Source organism: Ovis canadensis, chromosome 18 (genome assembly GCF_042477335.2).
Source record: "Ovis canadensis isolate MfBH-ARS-UI-01 breed Bighorn chromosome 18, ARS-UI_OviCan_v2, whole genome shotgun sequence".
NCBI lineage: Eukaryota > Metazoa > Chordata > Mammalia > Artiodactyla > Bovidae > Ovis > Ovis canadensis.
The window spans coordinates 18873779-18886567 of NC_091262.1; the positions used below are offsets into that span (position 1 = coordinate 18873779).

A 12789-nucleotide genomic window follows, 5' to 3' on the forward strand; every position below is an offset into this window, starting at 1 on the left:
TTTATACACTATGAACCGTATTTCTGGTTTTTGTGTGTGCATCTTCAGTTCTAGGATGATTGAGTCACTGTATGAAACCAGTTTGTACGTCTATGGGCTGAGTTTATTGCAAAGAGGTTGTAGCAGAGCTGGTTTCTGTGTTCAGTTCAGTTGCTCAGTTGTGTCCGACTCTTTGTGACTCCATGGACTGCAGCGCGCCAGGCCTCCCGGAGTTCACTCAAACTCATGTCCATTGAGTCAGTGATGCCATCCAACCATCTCATCCTCTGTCGTCCCCTTCTCCTCCTGCCTTCGATCTTTCTCAGCATCAGGGGCTTTTCCAATGAGTCAGTTCTTCTCATCAGGTGACCAAAGTATTGGAGTTTCAGCTTCAACATCAGTCCTTCCAATGAATATTCAGGACTGATTTCCTTTAGGATTGACTGGTTGGATTTCCTTGCAGTCCAAGGAACTCTCAAGAGTCTTCTCCAACACCACGGTTCAAAAGCATCAATCTTCAGTGCTCAGCTTTCTTTATAGTCCAACTCTCATATCCATATATGACTACTGGAAAAACCATAGTTTTGACTAGACAGAACTTTGTTGGCAAAATAATGTCTCTGTTTTTTAATAAGCTGTCTAGGTTGGTCATAACTTTTCTTCCAAGGAGAGAAAGAAAGGCAGTTCCTTAATTTGATAGCTATTATTTCCATTTTTATATCAGCCCACACAGAAGATTTTCATTCCAGTCCCAAAGAAAGGCTTCCGTGTGGGCTGATGTAAAAATGGAAATGCTGCTGCTGCTGCTGCTAAGTCACATCAGTCGTGTCCAACTCTGTGCGACCACATAGATGGAAGCCCACCAGGCTCCTCTGTCTCTGGGATTCTCCAGGCAAGAACACTGGATTGGGTTGCCATTTTCTTCTCCAGTACATGAAAGTGAAAAGTGAAAGTGAAGTCGCTCAGTTGTGTCTGACTCTTAGCGACCCCATGGACTGTAGCCTACAAGGCTCCTCCATCCATGGGATAATAGCTATCAAATTAAGGAACTGCCTTTCTGTTCACATTCGGATTCTGAAAGTGCATGTTATTGACATCAACCTTTGATGTTGGTCAGAGGTGTTTGCACCCACAAATCTGTATGTCAGTCCTCACATGGCAGCTTTGAGCATCCAGATGTTCTGACGTGGGACCCAGTAATAACCCTAGCTGTTTAGCAAAGTAAGGTCTTCTCGGATATCAACTGATCTGAAGAGTCAGCAGAGGGTTACTCACTGTTTACTAATATCCCTTCCCTGTGGTGAGGAAATAGCAATGTGCTGCACAAGTGTCTCCGTTGTTTTCTAGAAAAGAAGAAGCCGAGGAGGGGCCGGCCATCGCAGGATGGGCGGCAGCGGAGGAGCGCCATCCGGCTGACCAGTGAGCACACGGTGGAGACCCTGGTGGTGGCCGACGCCGACATGGTGCAGTACCACGGGGCGGAAGCAGCCCAGAGGTTCATCCTCACCGTCATGAACATGGTGAGCCTGCTTTCTCCCGGATAGGGCCCTGCGCGTGGCGCTGGTGTCTGCTCCAGGGTCCGGAGTGGGCTCACACACAGACTTGCCACCCCTGGGCAGGTGGGGCACAAGGGGCGGGGGAGCACCCTAGGCAGATGCCTGAGTGCTGAGCAGGGCTGGTGCAGGGTCAGTGCCAGAGTCCGCCCAGGGACGGGAGTCCACCTGGTAACCGGAGTCCGCCCGGTGATGGGAGTCTGCCCAGTGATGAGAGTCTGCCGGGTGATGGGAGTCCTCTGGTAGTAGGAGTCCACCCATGCTCCCCACTAGATGCCTCCCAAGACCCTTTCTGTGGGCGAAGGCCCCTCGCAGAGGAGTAACGCTGAGTAAGTCAGTCCTGCTCTAAGGAGCCAACTGTCTAGTACAAAGAATCAATATCCAACTTTAGTGTAAAACAGAGCTGGTCATGTGCAAGGAAGAGAGTTTGTCTAGTTGAGGGAAGCAAGGAAGGAACCTGGGTCTTCTCTGGTTTGATGAGTGGGCGGAGGAGGGAAACCTTCACATGGTGGGTAGGTGGGGAGGGGCCGCCCGCCTCAAACTTCAGACATGGAAGAATGTTTGTGTGCATCCCCACTCCACCATCCATCCACTCTCCTAACAAGCAGTTTTGAATATCTCCTGGCATAGTGGTAGGTGCCAGTTACAAATCCTAAAAGACCCGGACCTTTCTGCAGAAGGCAGTGGTGTCACAGATGGGCGAAGCATCTGTGCTTGAGTAGGCATTTCTTCAGGGAGCACTGGGGGCCAGGTGGAGGGCTGGGGAGTGATCACCCCGAAGTGTGGGGGCATCATGAAAGAGCTGACCCTTCAGCCAAGTGAGGGTGCTTGCCCGATTGGGGGAGCAGTGGCAGGTCACATGGGGGGTGCCGCAGGAGCTACATCTTGGGGAGGACAGGTGGACTGGTGTGTCTGCAGCTGTTGGTGCGGCTGGCCGGCCGAGCAGAGCACAGCAGGGAGAGAGAAGCTGCCCACAGAGGCACAGTGGAGTGCCGGGGTCAGGGCCGGGCAGGAAGGCAGACAGACCGGGTGTGGGTTGTCCTTAAGGAGCGAGGTGAGAGGTGTGGGAAGGGAGTAGTTAACAATGCCTGATGCTGCTGCCGACCCCAAAGGTGGCTCAGACGGTAAAAGCATCTGCTTGCAATGCGGGAGACCCGGGTTCCATCCCTGGGTGGGGAAGATCCCCTGGAGAAGAAAATGGCAACCCACTCCAGTCCTCTTGCCTGGAAAAACCCATGGACGGAGGAGCCTAGTACGCTACAGTCCATGGGGGTTGCAGAGAGTCAGACAGGACTGAGGGACTTCACTTTCACTTTCACTTCAGGCATTGCTGGGGGTGGAAGTTGGGTAGGAGCAAACTGGGATGAGATCAGGAAGTGAAGAAGTAGAAACAGCATTGCAGAAGGTCTTGGCTGAGGGAGAGAAGAGGAAAGAGCCTCACTGGGTGGAACCGAGGTCAAGGAGGACTTTGGAGAGGGAAGTGGGTGACGGGGTACCAGTGTGGGGTTCAGGCCCAGACACGCCTGCCGCAGGAGCCCTGCTCTGAGCTCAGAGCCGGCAGCGTCAGAACCACTTTGAGCTGGCTCCCCTGCATGAGCAGCTGCGAGGCGGGGGCTTAACCCCCCCCCCCCCGCCCCCGGGGCTTTGGCTGCCCCAGGGGCCTTGTGCCTGGTGACCAAAGCACATACAGCTCATGGAAAGTGGAAAGGGCCAGGCCCTGGCTGTGCCACAGTGACTGGGAGATGCTGGAGGCGGCCTGGGAACAGAGAGGCTAGAGATGTGGCCCGGGTCACACAGGCAGTCCCTGGCAGAGCTGTGGTCGTCAGGCCAGGCCTGTCTGTAACTAGCCACAGGGAAACAGCTGATCGTAAGCCTCACCCTGGGCTGACGGGGATGGCGAGCCCCACGGTAGCCCGGGTCACACAGGGAGTCCCTGGCAGAGCTGTGGTCGTCAGGCCAGGCCTGTCTGTAACTAGCCACAGGGAAACAGCTGATCACAAGCCTCACCCTGGGCTGACGGGGATGGCGAGCCCCACGGCGTTCCTGCCCACTGTGAAGTCAAGACTCCAGTACCTCGACCTCTGTCAGGCTGACTTGCCAGGGCTTGCTTTGGGGACTCGTATCAGTTTGCAGGAAACTCCATCTGTCTGGCCCCCGCCCCAACCCCAGACAAGCCATGCCCTAAGGCCGAGGCTGCTTTGGTGGTGCATGGAGTCTTGAAGGTGAGTTACCCTCTGGACCCACAGACCTCCCCGTAGGATGGGCTCGTCTGCAAAACCCAGCGATGTGGACCCGCTGGGGGACCAATCCAGGGCTGATCTGTGGACACACCATGAGGTTCCAGGTCACCCTCCCTTTTAAAGTCATCAGCTCTAAGAATTCCATTAACTTCATTTCTTTCCTTTCTCCCCCCACCCTTTCTCTCCTCTCCCTTTTTTACTTCCTTCCTTTCCTTCTCCAGATTTTTAAAACTTATGGTAATAAGTACATACCAGAAAAGTTTCTGTCTCACCCTTTAAGCCTGCAGTTCCGTCACATTAGGAACACTCACCTTGCTGTACCGCCATTGTCACCATCCATCCCCAGAATTCCTTTTGTCCTGCAGAACTGAAAATTCCTCATTCGACACCGGCACCCCATGCTCCCCTCCCCCCGCCGCGACAGCACACTTCCATTTTGAATCTGACACCCCTAAGGACCTCATATCTAAGTGGAGTCAGACAGTATTTGTTCTTTTGTGACTGGTTGATTTTTCACTCAGCATGATGTCACTCATTGCCTCTTATACCGAGGAAAGTCCTTTGACAAACCATGTGTTCTGATTTTTTAATCAGAAAATATGATCATTGAAACAGTGACTAAAGGATAAATGGAAGCTCCATAGAATGTTTCTTACGGTATATCTGGTTTTATTTTCAGTATGTTTCTAGGAGCTTTATCTGACTTGCTAAATTGTCCTTTCAGCTAAAGTCGAATTTATACAATCATTCTATATTTAAAAGCTAAACATGTATCTCATGATGAATTTTTTCTGCAAATCAATGTAAAACAAATCACTGAATTTTCTTGTTGTTAACTGTACTTGTAACCTCTGTCTCATGAAGCCAGTTGTTCTAGAGTCAGTCTTGAGAATGTAGTATGTTATTGAGGGAAATGTAATTCCCTTCTTGGGACCTTATCTATCACTGGGATAGATCTATCCCAGTGAAACTAGTAATAGGAGACTTTAAGGTCCAGCAGAAATACTGCCTGTTGACACAAGCCTTAATCTTTCAACCGAGAGAACTAATTGATAATTGTGTTAACATTGAAGTAAAAAAGCACTCTGTAAATCTGGTATGGGTATCTCTTAGGACTAGATCAGATTCTGGGAAATAACAGTAAATTCGGATTGCTTAATATTAACCTGTTAAATATAGAATTGTTTCCAGCTAGTGGTTAAAAATCTTATTCACAGAGGGCTAACCCATGGCCAAGACATGAGGGTTTTTGAAATGACACCCACACAATCCAGCTGCATAGGTCTGGGATCTAAGCAGTTTGAAACACGGTGGTGGACTCTACCAGAGCCACCTTCAGTCCAACCCCTTGAGTTTTATTTAAAAGCTAGATCTCATATTGACAGTATTTTTATTAACATTGAAATGTTTTGAAATTATTCACTATAATTAAAGAATAAAGGTATCATAAGACCTCAAGAATTTGTCACTAACAAGATGGAAAGAATGTGCCACGTAAAATTAAACAAATTTAAATTATGAAGAATTTTAAGATGTAGATTCAGGTAACACTAAACAAAAGAATTGGAGAAGGAAATGGCAACCCACTCCAGTGTTCTTGCCTGGAGAATCCCAGGGACGGCGGAGCCTGGTGTGATGCCGTCCATGGGGTCGCACAGAGTCGGACACGACTGAAGCGACTTAGCAGCAGTAGCAGCAGCAGCACGATGTCCTCCAGGTTGGTCCATGTTCTTGGAGGTTTGTCTACATAACATCCCATCGTATGGGTAGACTGCATTTTGTCTGTTCATCCACTGATAAAACGTTCGGTTGCTTCCTCCTTTAGGCTGTTTTGAATAATGCTGCTGTGAACGTAGGTGTATAGTCTGAGTCCCTGCTTTCACTTCTTTTGGGTATGTACCCAGAAGTGGAATTGCTCCTGTTTCAGCTTTTAATGGTGTTTGGCCCTGATTTCTGAGAAATTTCCCTGAGCTCTGCGTTCACACGAGTTCTGGCCTCCCTGGTGGCTGGTTAATGACGGGCTACAGTGCCACAGTCACCCGGAGCAGAGCCCAGAGGAGGCCTGCAGGGGCTGGCTCAGCACCAGGCTCTCTCACCTGTAGGTGATTTCATCTCATTTATTTATTTTTTGTCCAGGGCACAAGTCCAGGGAATAAACATTCATTACAACAGCTAAAGTAGTAATAAGGCAAAGCTCTTAGTTTGATATTTGCTTTCATCGTTTTATCGTGTGGACAGGAGCCGCTGTTTTATTTATCACAGGTCGGAGAGGGGTTGTATGTGGGAGCGTTGGTCTCCCCACGAGCTGTAAGGACTGAACGACAGGAGCTGAGTGGTGGCGATGCTGGCCTTCAACTTGACACTCTTCACGCCTCTTCAGCCGCTGATACTAAGATGTTGGTGGCTCCAGATCCAGCTGCCTGAGGGCACATCTGGGCCAACTACATTCATTTGGGATTTAGATGTTTCTTAATGAGGGCTGCCTAATAAGGGCAGTGCCGCTTTGGTGAAGGGCACGTGACATTTGTACACTGACACCTAGCCCTTCGGTCGTCTGCTCCTTGGAGTTTCTTGGCTGGTCTGATGAGGCCAGAAGACAAATGGAAGCAGAGCATCTGACCTGCTCACACCGACTGTCCCCACTGGCAACCTCTTTCTGTTGCTCTGTGAGTTGCTGTTCAGAATATTTAAGAACCAGTTGCATTCAGACAATGTACCTTACTTTAAACAAGGCCACCCTCCACCACCTCCAGCATCCTTCAATTTCTCAAACCCTAGTGTTAACAATACAAAGAATTCTGTCTGTCCTGCCCATAGCTGTTTCAGAAAAGGGATCTCTGTTAGTCAGTAAGATCTTCTCTAAGCCGGGATGCCAGGGAAGGGTGGTGGCTGGACTGAGGAGCCCTGTCGTTAGACAAGGCCCCCGGGGTGCAGCCAGCAGGAAGGGGGGGCCAGCCGCCCTCTCTCTCCTGGTGAACCGTGTTTTCTATGGGCGTGTAGGGTTGAAACAGCTCTGTCTCCTTCGCTCCTCTGGATTTGGAAGGAAATCTGCCAGAGAGGTTGCCGCCTTTGTTCCATCGGTTTCTCTCCAGCACCATCTGGTGCTGATGTCCAAGTACCCACCCCACCTCCCCGCCCTCCCACTTGGGTCTCTGTGGGCAGGGGACTGACCCAACTCCTACATGCCACTCTGGCCGCAGGAGCTAAACCCAGACAAGTCCCTGTCCCCAAGTCAGGCCAGGGGGCTTATGGGGCCTGGGTGTGTATAGCCCACCCACAGTTGGCAGAATGTGGGGATTTGGTGTCAAGTGCTCACAGTTTTCGTAACATCGCAGAGTTGTAGTGAATTAGGTCCATGTCAATCAGTAGCCTGATGGCCCATATTTCAGAGGAAGGAAGGGTGTTTGTGGTGCCTTGACTAGTCCAGATGGACGCTTCATGATTTCACGTCACTTCCTCCTCATCCTTGGTGGATTTCCTCATTCTCATTTTATGAGATGAAAATAGAAGCTTGTGGGGAGTTCGGGGTGCAGAGCCAGTGAGTGCCTCGCAGGGTTAGGTCTCAAACCTGGGCTGAGGGTTCCCTGTGCCACCTGGTCATAAGGGAGACCGCATATCTCAGATCTGTCCTTTCTTTCCATTCCTACTCGGGACTGACCGCTGTTGTTTTTTATCTTGACAACTGCAGGAGTATCTTTCTGGGCTCCTCCACTTCCATTGTCTTCCCTCTTGGATCCTTGCTACAGAACGGCCAGAAGGGTCTTGAATTAGGATGTTGTTGCTAGGAGCTCTGAGGCGCTCTGTGGCTTCCTTCGTGGCGGATGTGGAAATCTTCCCCACCGCCTGCCGCCCTCCCAGGCTGAGTGGCCGGGCCCACCTGCTTCTCCCGGGCTCCGCTCCCTTCTCCACTCCTGCCATGTGCGCCACTGTTTTTCAGGGGCCCCAGTGGGCTCCTGTCTGACTTGTAGCATCTCTGTGTCAGGAACGGTCTTTGCCCCACTTCATAAAGAGCTGGCACCTCTGTCTTCTATGTCTCCGTGTAAATGTCCCCTTAGAGAGGCCCTCCTTGCTGCCTCCTCTGAAAAGGCCACCTGTTTTCTTTATCATAGCAGTCTGCTTTTTCCTTGGTGGTTCTTGTCTTGATTTATAATTCTGTTTTTTTGTTTGTTTGTTTTTTAAAAACCATCTTGCTGCAGAGTTTCTATGTACTATTGAATTCAGGCTGGTATAAAATCAGAATGCTATGACTTTAGGATGTTAAATATAATGCTGGTAGTAATCACAAAGAAAATAGCTATAAAATATACCCAAGAGGAAATGAGAAGGGAATTTAAAATTTTCACCATAAAAAATGAAACATGCAAAAAAATCACTAATGCAGGAAATGAGGGCCCCCAAAAGCTATAAAACACATAGAAAACAAATAGCAAAATGCAGAAGTAAGTCCCTCCTTGTCAGTAATTATCTTAAATTATAGGTTAAACTCTCCAGTCAAAAGACAGATTGAGTTTGGGGAAGAATGGATACATGTGTATGTATGGCTGAGTCCCTTCCTATTCACCTAAAACTATTGCAGCGTTGCTTATTAATCAGCTATACTCCAGTACAAAATAAAAAATTGTTTTTTTTCAAAGACAGATTAGTAGAATGGATCTAAGAAATGCTCCAATGTGTATAAGAGGCTGACTTTACATTAAGACACAAATCAAAAGCAAAAGAATAAAAAAGATAGTCCATGCAGATAGTAACTGTAGAGATCAGGAGTGGTTATACTAATATGATACAAAATAGACTTTAGTGAGAAAAAGTTACAGGAGACAAAAATATCTTGTATATAATAAAAGATTCAATATAGCAAGAAAATGGAACAGTTATAAGTTTTTATGTACCTAATAACAGATCATTATAATGTATGAAACAAAAACTTTGTAGAATTGTAGTGAAAAGTCTGCAGTTTTCTGTAATAATAGGTACTTCAGCTCCCCCCTTCCACACACACACACACACACACACACACACACACACACACTATAAGTAAAGAATGGGAAAACTAGACAGAAGATAAGTGAGGAAATAGAGGACCTGAACAACACAGTAAGGCACCTAGATCTAATAAGATATACAGAACACTACCCAACAATAGCAGGATAGTCCTTTTTTTCAAATGCACATGGGACGTACTCCAGGATATACTGTATATACTCACAGATAGTCTCCACAGATTTAAAATTATCATACAAAGTATCTTCTCTAGTCACAATGGGATTACGTTAGAAATCAGTAACAGAAGGAAAACTGGAGAATTCACAAATATGTGGAAATTAAACAACGCACTCTTGTACAACCAGTGGGTCAAGGGAGAATCACAGGGGAAATGAGAAAATGCATGAGGCTGAGTTAAAATGAAAATGAAACATACCAAAACTTATGGGAAACAGTGGAAGCAGTACTCAGAAGGAAAGGTATAGCTGTAAAATGCTTACTTTTTTTTTTTTAAAGGATCTCAAATTAATAACCTACTTTACACCTTAAGAGAGCTAGAAGAGCAAACTAAACTCAAGTCTAGCAAAAGGAAGGGAAGATTAGAGCAGAAATAAGTAAATAATAGAAAAACAGTAGATAAAATCAGTAAAACCAAGAACTGATTCTTCAGAAAAACTGACAAAATTGATAAAACTTTAGCTAGATTGATTAAATCTTTAGCAGAGTTCCAGAGAATAGCAAGTAGAGATAAGAAGGCCTTCTTAAATGAGAAATGCAAGGAAATAAAGGGAAAAAACAGAGTGGGAAAGACTAGATATCTCTTCAAGAAAATTGGAAATATCAAGGGAACATTTCATACAAGGATGGGCATGATAAAGGACAGAAACAGTAAGGACCTAACAGAATCAGAAGAGTTTGAGGAGAGATGGCAAGAATACACAGAACTTTACAAAAGAGGTCTTAATGAACTGGATAACCACAATGGTGTGGTCACTCCCCTAGAGCCAGACATCCTAGAGTGTGAAGTCAAGTGATAAAAGAAAAAAAAAGCTTCCCTTAGGAAGCTTTACTATGAACAAAGCTAGTGGAGGTGATGGTATTCCAGCTGAGTTATTTAAAATCCTGAACGAATATGCTGTTAAAGTGCTACGTTCAGCACCTTAGGATTTAAAATCCTAAAAAAGAATGTTGTTAAAGTGTTGCACTCAACACTAAGAAGTCTGAGTGCCAAAGAGTTGGTGCTTTGTACTCAGTATGTCAGCAAATTTGGAAAACTCAGCAGTGGCCACAGGACTGGAAAAGGTCAGTTTTCATGCCAGTCCCAAAGAATGTTCAGACTACTGTACAGCTGCACTCATTTCACACACTAGCAAGGTTATACACAAAATCCTTAGAGCTAGGCTTCAGTAATACATCAGTTGGGAACTTCCAGCTGTAGAAGCTGCATTTAAAAGAGTCAGAGGAACCAGAAACCAGTTGCCAACATTCATTCAATCATAGAAAAAGCAAGATAATTCCAGAAAAACATCTACTTTTGCTCCATTGACTACATTAAAGCCTTTGACTGTGTGGATCACAACAAACTGTGGAAAATACTTAAAGAGATGGGAATACCAGACTATCTTACTTGTCTCCTGAGAAACCTCTATTCAAGTCAAGAAGTAACAGAACCAGACATAGAACAACTGACTGGTTCTAAATTGGTAAAGGAGTATGGCAAGACGGTATATTGACATACTGTTCATTTAACTTCTATGCAGAGTATATCATGCAAAATGTAGGGCTGGATGAATCACAAGCTAGAATCAAGATTGCCAAGAGAAATATCAACAACCTCAGATATGCAGATGATACCCCTCTAATGGCAGAAAATGAAGAGGAACTCAAGAGCCTCTTGATGAGGGTGAAATAGAGTGAAAAAGTGAATTCAGTAACTATGATCATGGCATCTGGTCCCATCACTTCATGGCAAATAGAAGGGGGGAAGTGGAAGCAGTGACAGATTTTATTTTCTTGTGCTCCAGAATCACTGCAGATGGGGACTGCAGCCATGAAATCAAAAGATGCGTACTCCTTGGAAGGAAAGTGATGACCAACCTAGGCAGCATACTAAAAAGCAGAGACTTCACTTTGCCAACAAAGATTGTTGTTGTTCAGTCATCAAATTGTGTCCAGCTCTTTGCCAGCCCCATGGACAGCAGCACACCAGGCTTCCCTGTTCTTCACTGTAGTCAAAGCAGACAAAGGTCTGCACAGTCAAAACTATAGTTTTTCCAGTAGCCATATAGAGATATGAGAGCTGGACCATAAAGAAGTCTGAGTGCCAAAGAGTTGATGCTTTTGAACTGTGGTGCTGGAGAAGACTTTTGAAAGTCCCTTGGACTGCAAGGAGATCAAACCTAAAGGAAATCAATCAATATTCATTAGGAGGACTGAAGCTTCATGCTGAAGCTGAAATTCCAATATTTTGGCCACCTTATGCAAAGAACCAACTCATTCAAAAAGACCCTGATGCTGGGAATGAGATGGTTATACAGCATCACTGACTCAATTGAAATGAATTTGAGCAAACTCCACAAGATAGTGAAGGACAGAGGAGCCTGGTGTGCTTCAGTCCATGGGGTCACAAAGAGTTGGACATGACTTAACGACTCAACAACAGCAAACTGATTAGTAAAAAATCTTGAATTACTAAAATCAGAAATGAATGCAGGGACATGACTGTCAATTCTGTAGAAACAAAATGAGTTATAAGAGAATACAGCGAGCCAATGTACACTATCTAATTAGCTAAACCTAGATGAACTAGGCAAATACCTAGAAACACAAAGCTCACCAAGACTTAATCACAAAGACATGGAAAATCTGAGTTGACCTGTAACTAAAAAGGAGATCAAATCAGTAATCAATAATCTCCTGACAAAGGAAAGCCATGAACCTGACAGCTTAACTGGTAAATTATACCATACATTTAAAGGAGAACTAATTAATTGATCCTCCTCAAACTCTTCTAATAAACTGAAAAGGTGAAAATGCTTTCTCTTTTCTATGAAGATAGCATTGCCCTTTAATGAAAGCCAGATAAAGACACTCTAAGAGTACTATATGAATACTTATGAATAAGGAAAACATTTCCCTTTTGAATATTATTGCAAACATTCTCAACAAGATACTAGCAAACCAAAATCATATCATGTACCATGACAAAGTGGGATTTATTTCTGGAATTCAAGGATGGTTCAGCATACAAAATTGAGCAACGTAATATACCACAATAACAGAAGGAAGGAAAAAATAATCATCTCAGTTGATGGAAAAAACAACTATTTGCTAAAATTCACCTATTTCTCGTGATAAAAAAAATTCAGCAAGTAGGAATAAAAGGACAGTACCTCAACATCATAAAAGCCATATATGAAAAACCCTTACTGAATGTCATACTCAAGGGTGATAGATTGAAAGCTTTTCCTCTAAGATGAAGAACAAGGCAAGGATGATTTCTGTCACTACTTCTGTCCTATGTAATACTGGAAGTCATAGCCAGAGCAGCTAATCAAGTAAAAGAAATAAGAGGCATCCAGTTAGGAAAGGAAGGAGTAAAATTATCTGTTTACAGATCGCGTGAGCCCTATAGAAAATCATGAAGTACTAAAGTCCAGTACTTTGGCCACCTCATGCGAAGAGCTGACTCATTGGAAAAACTCTGATGCTGGGAGGGATTGGGGGCAGGAGGAGAAGGGGACGACCGAGGATGAGATGGCTGGATGGCATCACCGACTTGATAGACGTGAGTTTGAGTGAACTCCGGGAGTTGGTGATGGACAGGGAGGCCTGACGTGCTGTGATTCATGGGGTCGCAAAGAGTTGGACATGACTGAGCAACTGAACTGCTGAAGGCACAAAAATTAGCACTAATAAAATAATCCAGCAAATTAGCAGGATGCAAAACCAATACACACAAAACAGTGATATTTTTATACCCAAAACTGAACAATCTGAAAAATTAAGAAAACAATTCCATTTGCAAAAATGTG

At 45.4% G+C, this 12789-nt stretch overlaps 1 protein-coding gene across 7 annotated transcripts in view; it reads left to right on the plus strand.

Annotated features, from left to right (window-relative positions):
• Window positions 1-12789, plus strand: part of ADAMTS17 (ADAM metallopeptidase with thrombospondin type 1 motif 17) — a 398399-nt gene that overhangs the window by 67965 nt on the left and 317645 nt on the right. For all 7 annotated transcript variants that reach the window (XM_069559119.1, XM_069559121.1, XM_069559120.1 and 4 more), the window contains exon 4: window positions 1327-1499. In XM_069559119.1, the coding sequence (XP_069415220.1) occupies window positions 1327-1499 (173 nt within the window). The remainder of the gene's footprint in view (window positions 1-1326; window positions 1500-12789) is intronic.